This window comes from Dermacentor variabilis, chromosome 9 (genome assembly GCF_050947875.1).
Source record: "Dermacentor variabilis isolate Ectoservices chromosome 9, ASM5094787v1, whole genome shotgun sequence".
NCBI lineage: Eukaryota > Metazoa > Arthropoda > Arachnida > Ixodida > Ixodidae > Dermacentor > Dermacentor variabilis.
Window position 1 is genome coordinate 21309629 of NC_134576.1, and position 10596 is coordinate 21320224.

Sequence of the window (10596 nt, forward strand, 5' to 3'; positions counted from 1 at the left end):
ACTTCAGTGTAGGATCCAGCCGGTGGAAATGGCGGTTAGAGGAAATCTGGGTGTTCCACGAATTTCAGTCTTTTTGAGCAAGTAAACGAAGTCCTCTCGCAGGATCTGTTCTTGATAAGAGTATAAGAATTATCACAGTGTCTCTATGGGCTGACCGGTCAGCATCATCTGCAAGGTTATTGCCGACAATGCCACAGTGTCCCGGAAGCGATTAAAAGATGATGTCATCATCATCAGCCTGTTTTATGTCCACTGCAGGACAAAGGCCTCTCTCTGCGATCTCCAATTACCCCTGTCCTGCGCCAACTGACTTTAACTAGCGCCCGTGAATTTCCTAATTTCATCGCTCCACCTAGTCTTCTGCTGCCTTTGACTGTGTTTCTCTTCTCTTGGTACCCATTCTGTAACCTTAATGGTCCAACGGTTATCTAACCATTGCATTACATGACCTGCCCAGCTCTGTATTTTTCTCTTGATGTCAATTAGAATATCGTCTATACCCGTTTGCTCTCTGATCCAAACCGCTCTCTTTCTGTCTCTTAACGTTATGCCTAGCAATATTCGTTCAATTGCCCTTTGCGCAGACCTTAAGGGATAGTGAATAAAAAATTTGTCGCCGAGATTTCTGTCTCCAGTGATAGCTGTCGCACCGAGAGCAACCAAAACAACTCTTTCTGAGGAGAACTGAGCGAAAAGTAATTTTAGTCAATATTTCTCAAATCACGGCACCTACCAGCATCCTCCGAAAACTCCGGCAAAACCGGATAACGCGTCACGCTTACACACCTCGAGGCCCATTGCGAGCGATCATCCACACTGAGCACGCGAAGGGTCGATTTGACGCTTGCAGCGACGTGCCTTCTTTGTTCGACCGTCCTATTGAAGCAGGCCATGTGGCGCTTGTGGCGGACGCTTGTAGCGCTGGCATTGAGAGCAGCTGGCGACGTACCATTCGATATCTTTCCGCATCTTAGGCCAGTAAAAACGTTCTTGAGCCCGGTAGAGTGTACGTGTGGAACCAAGATGACCGGAAGTTGGGTCATCGTGCATGACGTGTAATACTTGGTGGCGAAGGTTCTTGGGGACAACTAAAAGGTAGCGTGCACTGGTGGTCGAGTAGCTCTTCTTATACAGCGCGCCACCATCACGTAGGCGAAAGCGACTGCCTGCAGGTGACTCCTGTGCTGCCGCGAAGAGCGGTTGTAAGCTCTCGTCCTTGTGCTGCTCGGATATGACGGTACCCATATCCGGAAATTCCGGGGACACAAAAGCGATGTATTCATCAAAATTGTCCGCATCACATTCAGTTGTTTGAAGTGGCATCCGAGAGAGACAATCAGCGTCAGCATGTCGCCGGCCACTTTTGTAGCAAATAACGAAATCGTATTCCTGTAGACGGAGGGCCCAGCGCGCTAGTCGTCCTGAGGGACCCGCAGATTCACAAGCCAGCATAGCGAATGATGATCTGTTATCACAGTGAAGGGGTGCCCATAGAGATACGAACGAAACCGTTGCACGGCGAAGATGACCGCCAGACACTCTTGTTCGGTGACTGTGTAGTTGCGCTCGGAGCGGCTCAAGGACCGGCTAGCGTAAGAGATCAAATGCTCACTGTCGCCAACACGCTGAACTAGCACAGCACCGATGCCTACGCCGCTGGCATCGGTGTGAATCTCAGTTGGTGATGAAGGATCAAAGTGGCGAAGAATTGGTTGGGATGTCAACAGGAACTTGAGCTGGCGAAACGATGAGTCGCAATCTGCAGTCCACTCAAAGGGAACGCCTTTTTGGAGAAGGCGTGTAAGGGGATGAGCCATGTCAGCAAACCGGGGAATGAATCGGCGAAAATAGGAGCACAAGCCCAAGAAACTTCTTAACTGCTTGATAGAGTCGGGTACTCTAAATGCTTCTACGGCTGCAGTCTTTTGTGGATCTGGTCGGATGCCTTCTTTAGCAACCAGATGGCCTAGCACAAGAGTTTGTCATTCCCCAAAACGGCATTTTTTTTAATTGAGCACAAGACCCGCTTTCTCCAAGCAGTTCAAGACCAAATCCAAACGTTTGTTGTGCTCACTAAACGTTCACCCGAAGATCACAACGTCGTCTAAGTAGCACATGCAAACTTCCCATTTTAAGCCGTGTAATATCGTGTCCATGAACCTTTCGAACATTGCGGGCGTGTTACACAACCCGAAAGGCATCACGTTAAATTCGAATAGTCCGTCGGGTGTTACAAACGCTGTCTTTTCTCTGTCGTCCTTGTGTATAAAATATGCCAGTAACCTGACCGTAAATCGATTGAGGAAAAGTAAGATGCCGCAAAGAGACAGTCGATGGCGTCGTCAATTCGTGGGAGCGGATATACATCTTTCTTAGTAACGGCGTTTAGGCGACGGTAATCAACACAGAACCGCCACGTACCGTCTTCTTCACCAATATCACGGGGGCTGCCCAAGGACTAGATGATTCTCGAATGACGCCTTTGCATAGCATTTCTTGGACCTGATCACTCATTATCTTGAGTTATGACGGGGATACACGGTAGGGTTGTTGTCGGATTGGCTGGGTGGCTCCTGTGTTGATGCGGTGACGAGTTCTGGACGCAGGAATTGATGGCGGGCCATCAAAACTCAACGCTCATGATCGCTGAGTGACTTATCAATCATGGAAAGTATCTTCGAGCTCCCGGGGCTCGAGACACTGGTTGCTCCTCCATCGGGGAGCTCTGTAAGTACTGCCACCGATACGGGCGAGACTTCCTGAAACGTGGCAATCTTTAGGCCTTGAGGTAGCACTGCCGCTTCAGTGGAACAGTTTAGCGCCCACAGCGCCGCGCATCCATTGGTCACTGAGACCACGCAGTGCGGAACTAACACGTTTTTCTTGAGGCAGTTCCGATGTACAGGTTCCACTGCAGCATCGAAAGAGATAGGAGTCGGAGATGAACAGGCGACGGCAGCACGCATCGCGGATAAGGCAGGCACAACTGTATCCTCAGACACGCACAACACACTCTCCAGGCAAGCTTCACTTTCAAAGAGCACAGGTGAAATACTGGTGTCGACACTGAGTTCTCCCGTCCGGCAGTCAACATTCGCACCACACAATTGCAAAAAGTCAATCCCCAGAATCACGTCATGCGAGGAGCGAGGAAGAACAGTAAACTCTGCATTAAAAGCTTTCCCACCCAAAGACACATCCACGTTACACACACCAACCGGGTATAATGATTCACCACTGACTCCTCGGAAACTTGTGCACTGGTCCCAACTAAACATAACCTTGCGTCCCAGAAGGCCTTTAAACCCCACACTCATGACCGAGACAGTTGCTCCCGTGTCGACTAAAGCCATTGTAGAGACCCCATCAATCAGTACATGAACCTTATTCTTTAGCATAAGAATAGTTGGAGGCAGTTGAGTCGGCAGCACACATTTTCCCGCGACCTCACCTCCATCGGCCGCGCTGGCTAGTTTCCCGGCGGGGGCGACACGAAACGGCGCCGAGGCGATGGTGACGAATATCGCGGCCGAGGGGATGGTGATCGGGAGGCTCGGAAGGCTGGTGGTGGCGTCAGAGTACGGTCGGAGGCAGGGTAGCGGTAGCGGTTCCGGGTTCTTTCTTCGCCAAAGTAGGTCTCCTGGGCGGTGCATCGGTCCTCTCGAAAGTGGCTGCCTGAGGTGGAGTCTCCTGGCCACTGAGTGCGCAGTGTACGACTGCTAGCCCCCATAGTCGGCGCTAACGATCCGTAGTTTGATGCTCGGCGTCGGCTACAGTACCTAGCTTTGTGGCCTGGCATGCCGCACCAGTAACACACTGGCGAAGGGCGAACTTCAGAATGCAGATTGAAGTATTCTGCCGAAGACATCGGTTGAAGGTAACGAGGCTCTTCCCCTTGAAAGTCGTAGGTAGCGGCGAGTCTTCGGGGACGAAAGTTGCGTGGGCGTGGGTCAAAACGTTGAGGGGGCGAATCATTGCGTGGTGGTTCGGTCGTAATGTAATGCGATTCGTCTCTGGAGCCGTTAAGATCCGCAACGTTCACCGAGTGGTTCCAAGTAGCCGAAGGGGGTTCCCAAAGAGTGTCTCGGAAAACGGAGGAGCTGCAACGTGGCGCCGCATAACGTGCCTGTTTGTCATGTCGCTGGAGCTCCTCGCGGACTATCTGGCGGATGGCGGACGATAGGTCTGGGAGCGGAGGACTCGTGTCAACACTTGCTACAGTCGTTACATTGGCCAGCCATCCAAACTTTGGTGTAATTCGGCGAGTCTTCAGCGCCTCGAACGTACGGCAGTGTCGTATCAGTTCTGGTACAGTGTGCAAGTTCTCTTTACCAATGAGGAAGTTGTACACGTCTTTCGCTATTCCTTTTACCACATGCCCCACTTTATCTTCCTCTGTCATTTGAGGGTTGACGGTTTGGCACAGCTTCAAAATTTCTTTGATATAGGTAGTGCACGTCTCGCCTGGTACCTGAGCTCTCTGGGCCAATGTGAGTTCCGCACGTTTCCTCTTTGCGTCCGAGTCACCGAAACACTTTTTGATCTCCTCAACGAAGCGTGTCCATGTAGTTAGCATGTCCGCGTGGTTGTCATACCATACCAACGCCGTGCCGGCCAAGAAGAAAACAACGTTCCTAAGCTGACTGGCAGCGTTCCAGTTATTGTATTGGCTTACCCTTTCGTAACGGGTTAGCCACTCATCCACATCTTCCTCTGCCTTCACCGTGAACGTGCGTGGCTCTCGGTAGTGCTGGATAGGGACTGGGCTCGCCGAGGCACTGCTGGTGAGGGTATTTTGCTCTGTGGCCATGATTGAGCGCGACAGCGAAAGTCCGGCGAGGCGACGGCTTCGGCGTAGCTCTTGTGCTGGTGGCTCCGTTGTAGGTCGTGGGAGTTACCCCGCACCTCCACCAAATGTTACACACGAGGTGTTTAATGCAAAACCGGATGAAGCTGGTTGATAGGCGCGGTTGTTGAAGAGCGGTCTCGCGGCAGCTTGGCTAACGTCGTCCGGTTCTTTCTTTCATATGGTTGTCTGCGCGGCAGGCGTGGTTCATGACAGCCTGTGACAATATATATATATATATATATATATATATATATATATATATATAGCCCCAGAAAGTGCGTGGCATACCCAAACAACGCTAACGCATTAAAAGCCGTTTGTTGCTTCCGAATAAACTCGTGTCTGTCACCCAGCTCATTTCCGCCTATGTCTTTTGGTTCCTGCAGGTGGTGTGGAAGCACATCTTGAACGTGTACCCTGATGGGCTGACGGGCCGACAGCGGCTAGCGTACATGCGTCGCAAGAGCGACCAGTACGTGCAGCTGCGCACCACTTGGAAGGCACTGCTAGACAAGCCAGACTACAGCGGCGATATCCAGCTGGTGACAAACATGGTGCGCAAAGATGTACTACGGACTGACCGCACAAACCCATTCTACGCGGGCGGGGATGACAACGCCAACGTGGTCTCGCTATTCAACTTGCTCACCACATTTGCCCTCAACCACCCGACACTCTCGTACTGCCAAGGCATGAGTGACCTGGCCTCCCCTCTGCTGGTGGTGATGCGTGACGAGCCACATGCGTACGTGTGCTTCTGCGCGCTCATGCGTCGCCTGGCGCCCAACTTCAACTTGGACGGAGAGGCGATGACACTCAAGTTCCAGCATTTGTCTGACCTCGTTGAGCACTTTGACCCAGTGTTCTTCAGGTGCGTAGAGTACTGTTTTGTTGTCCCGGCTGCTAAACATGACTTTTACACAGGTACCTTGAGGAACGCGGTGCCCAGGACCTGCTCTTTTGCTACCGTTGGCTGTTGTTGGAGCTGAAGCGCGAGTTCGCCTTTGACGATGCGCTTCGCATGCTTGAGGTGCTGTGGAGCTCCTTGCCGCCATCACCACCAGAGGGCGAGTTGCCATTGTTTGAGCGACCCTACCAGATGGACGGTGTGGGCCCGCCGCCGCCACGCGTAGTATCCGCTAACCCGTACAGCAAAGTGCGTGCCATTCGGCGCCAGAGCTCACCTGTGGTGCGCGGAGGGCCGAGCAGCGATGACGAGGACGAGGCATATGAGCGTGACCTGGACAGTGGCTGGTGCAACGGCGGTGGCTCCGACTCTGACGACAAGCCGTCGAATCACACGAGTGAGGGCTACGTGTCCGAGGGCGCATCGTCTCGCGAGGCTTCCACTGACGACTCCTCGGGAATTGTGCCGTGGACCGCTAAGCCCAAGACATTACCACGGCCGCAAGAACTTGGCGGCGGCAACCCCTTTATGATGTTCTTGTGCCTGACGCTGCTTATGCAACATCGTGACGTGATAATGCGCAATAGCATGGACTACAATGAGCTGGCCATGCACTTTGACAAAATGGTGCGCCGACACCGGCTGCAGAAAGTGCTTCAGCAGACCAGGGCTCTGTACACTGACTACCTGCGCCTCGGTTGGGACGAACATGTGTGATTTCGTCATTGTAAAGCTAGTCTGTGTGTTCCATATCAGTGCAGGGCTGCCAATGCACCCTGACTCACTCTTGACCCGGTGATGAGACTGTCGTCGTGGGGCGCAGCCATGACATGTCGAATCTGTGATACCGAGTGTGCAATTACAGTCGCACGTCGTTACCTTCTTTAATAACTCGACTTGTGTAAATTGCATCGTTTATGTGAAAACACGCTGTTTGCATATCGACTGGGCAGAAACACACGAAGCCCAAATATTCTTGTCTGGACATCGTCGGTATGAACACAACCAACTCTACACAACCTACACAAGCCAGAAGTCCCGCACACATTGGCTGGGAGGCATAGCCATGTCTGTTTTGCCGCAACAGATAGCTGAGAGAATAACAAAACAGTTCAGATTGATTGAAAGTTGTTGATTTTTTGTTCTATCATTGTTTTTTTATAGGTTCTGTGAGGATTTGCTATTACAGATAGCTTGCTTTGCTCCGGAACCTAATAACGAGATAACGAGCAGGACTGTACCTCCATCACCATCTTCTGTTTTAACGGGAAGCAGTCTTTCCTTTTCAAGTCAACATTGCAGTTGGTAGGTTCCTGTCTCACTTCATGTGGGGCCTCTTCAATGAAATGTCCAGCGGTTGGGTTTAAACAAGGATACCCCATAACGACATGCTCTGTCCATTAGGCCGCAGACATAGAGCGAGCAAACTATCAACTGGGTTTATTTGCGTCAAATCTGCGTATATAGGCAGTGTTCACAGGTGACAAAAAAAGGAAGGGTGGAACAAGGAGAAGAGGGCAAATCAAGCCTGCCTCATGTCAACACAAGCTGTTCAGGAAATTGTGTTTAGCATGATATAAGGCAACAGAAGTGTCAATTACATAGTCATCGCCCTTTGTGGGCCAAACAGGGCGCTGCGTGAATGAACGTGCAAGGGAGCATGCATTGTCAATTCAGAAAAGAGAAGGAGCACACTTGCCCGCTCATTACATTGCATGTAAAGAATGGAGACCATTGTTCAACAAAATTAAGATTTGAGGCAGAAGCAAGAATAAAACGGCCCATGAGCTTTTAGAAGCTTTTCAAATCAAGGAAAAGGACGATGACTGTGTAAGTGACACTTCTGTTGCGTTATATCTCACTGAACGCGATTTCCTGCACAGCTTTTGTTGATATGAGGCAGGCTTGATTTGCCCTCTCCTCCTTCTTCCCCCCCCCTTCCTTTTTTTGTCATGTGTGAACACTGCCTATATATGCAGATTCGACACATATAAACCCAGTTGATAGCTTGTGGTCTTTTCATCTAACTCGTTCTTTTTTTTTCCTGTGTTCATTCTTTCTTAGGCGCAACTCTTCCTAAAACAGCCATGCACCAACTCGCCCAGCAAAAAGTTATTCTAAACTGTTACCGCTTTGATGGATTGGCATGTGCATCACGTTGCAGACTTAAAATAGCAGCACATAAGTGGCACACTGAGCAAGCATCATGTCATCGACATATTTAGTCACTGTCATGCTGTTTTCCGGCCGCCACACAAACGGTCTCCTCACCCACACAGTTGCTCGCCTTACAGTTTATGTTGTGTCGTCTGGTAAGAGATGGTAGTACCCCAGACACGGCTAGATGCCAGCTACTCTCAAAATGCTTCGCATAATATTCTTTCTCACAGTGCATCGGACGTTTTTATTTATTTATTCATACCTCAAATACCCAATTTGGGGTTTTACGTGAGGGGTGGGCATATCTCGGTCATATCTTCAATGAATGCCTTGAGTGATGAATGACTGAGTGGTGTACCACTTCAGCAGGTAGATGATTCCAGTCTTTCGCTGTTGAATGATCGGTGTACTAAATGGAAAATGACTTTGAACATAACAAAGTGTGTACATCTCTCATTTACTAAAAAGAAGAAACCAATTCAGTCACGGTATCATCTGAACAATGTACTATTGAAGCAAGGCAGTTACGTATAAGTATTTAGGTGTGCTACTGTTGTCTGAATGTTCATGGAAACCACAGGTAGACAGTATCATAGCCAAAGCTGGTAAACCTTTGAATTTCAGTCAGAGAAACCTGCGATGTTCACATGCGAATTTAAAACTTATGGCATATACAACTTGTGTTCGACCACTCTTAGAATATTGCTGTGTTGTGTGGGACCCCCACGAGGTAACCTTCATTGCTGCTCTAGAAAAAATACAAAACCGTGCTGCCAGGTTCGTCTTGGGGCGGTATGGAAGAAGGGAGAGCTACACTGCAATGGAAGGCTGAGCTAGGATGGGAATCACTTTCTGCCCACCGCAATAAACTGAGATTAAAATTTCTATATTCGATTTACTATAATAAAACAGGAATTAATAGGGAAATTTACCTACAGAAACCTCATTACATTTCAAAACAAACTGATCATAGTTGCAAATTCCTCGAGTACCCTGCCAAGACGAACATGTATGCCAACTCATTTTTTGTTTGAACAATTACACAGTGGAATAGGCTGACTGAAAAGCAAGTGCATTGTGTGAATGAAGATGTATTTTATTCCATGTTGTAACCCCCCTGCTGTAACGCCTTTGGGCGCTGTGGGGTAATTGATGAATAAAGAATAAAGAGTTAAGATGAGCAGTGGTGCGAGCTGGAGGGGGATAAACAGCCTTTGAATGGCTATGACAGGAATCAATCCATCTTGATTGTAGCTTGCTTAAGTGGATTGAATGTTTCTTGCTGAATAGAACACGGTACATTTCTGTTAATGATCATGACTCTAAATCATGCAGTGTAACATCTGGTGTTCCTCAGGGGTCAGTCCTTGGGCCTCTTCATTTTCTAATTTATAATAATGGCCTGCCTGATTCTGTTACTTCTAACATAAGGCTCTTTGCAGATGACTGCATTCTGTACCGCGTAATTTCTAATGAGTCTGACTTCTCCGTTCTTCAATCTGACCTAAATAAAATTTCTTCTTGGTGTAATACATGGCTTATGAAACTAAACATCGACAAATGTAAAGCAATGAGGGTGTCTCCAAAGATTAACCAGTCTATTTCTCAGGGCTATGATCTTAACAGTTGCCCTCTTCAGTTCGTCGACAGCTACAGGTACCCAGGCGTCCATATCACTAAAAACCTGTCGTGGCAGAAACAGATCCACCATGTTATTAACAAAGCTAACAGTTCCCTTGGTTTTCTTCGGCAGGATTTCTTCCTCACTCCCATTCCATTGAAACTACTACTATATAAAACATTCGTGCATTCTAAACTCGAGTGCGCTTCACCGATATGGGACCCGTACGCTAGCTCGTTAACACAGTCGTTAGAATCAGTTCAAAACCGCTCAGTTAGGTTTATCCTCTCAAACTACTATCGCTTAGCCAGCATTTCTCGCATGAAGCAAAAGCTTGACCTACCTCTCCTTTCTACTAGACGAATTTCCTGCTTATGCCTGTTTCATAAAATATACTACACTAATAATGACCTAAATATGACACCTTTTTCGCCTCCGAGCCATTTGTCATTCCGTATTGATCATCGAGTGAAGGTTGGGGTGCCTCAGTGTAAAAGCAATCTATACCTCGAAGCCTTCATCCCGAAAACAAGCCAAGACTGGAATCGCCTTCCCGCCTCCGTTGTCACTATAATAGATCATGATGCATTCAAGTCAGCTATCTGTGACCATGTGCTGCCTCATTAGCCACTTTTTTTTTGTTTTTCTATTGCCACTACTTTCTGTAATACCTGTACGGCCTCGAGAGTAAATAAATGAAATGAAGTGTGATGCACAGGTGTGATGTTGGTCTAGTGAAGCAGCGAGTGATAAAATTTGTAAGAGACAGTCTTGCTGTTTTGCGGCGGTGCTCGAGAGTTGGAAGGTTCAGAGATGACTCAAGTTTAGTGACGCTAGTGTGCTAAGAGTATTCAGAGTGAATTAACCTTGCTGCACGATTCTGTATAGATTCGAATGCTGTTTCCAGGTTAGATTGGTATGGGTCCCAACTGAGCATGCGCATTCCAGTTTGGGTCGAACAAGTGTTAAATATGCGAGTAGCTTTACTGAAGGGGGAACAAGGCGTAGATTACGGCGCAGGTAGCATAGTAAACAATTGGCATCATTGCTAACGCTGCA

At 48.7% G+C, this 10596-nt stretch overlaps 1 protein-coding gene across 5 annotated transcripts in view; it reads left to right on the forward strand.

Annotated features, from left to right (window-relative positions):
• The window catches only part of LOC142592539 (TBC1 domain family member 25-like), a 200900-nt gene extending 190648 nt beyond the window's left edge, over positions 1-10252 (forward strand). For all 5 annotated transcript variants that reach the window (XM_075704037.1, XM_075704039.1, XM_075704038.1 and 2 more), the window contains 2 exons: positions 5236-5720; positions 5774-10252. In XM_075704037.1, the coding sequence (XP_075560152.1) occupies positions 5236-5720; positions 5774-6473 (1185 nt within the window). In that variant the 3' untranslated portion in view covers positions 6474-10252. The remainder of the gene's footprint in view (positions 1-5235; positions 5721-5773) is intronic.
• Positions 10253-10596: the final 344 nt, after the last annotated feature.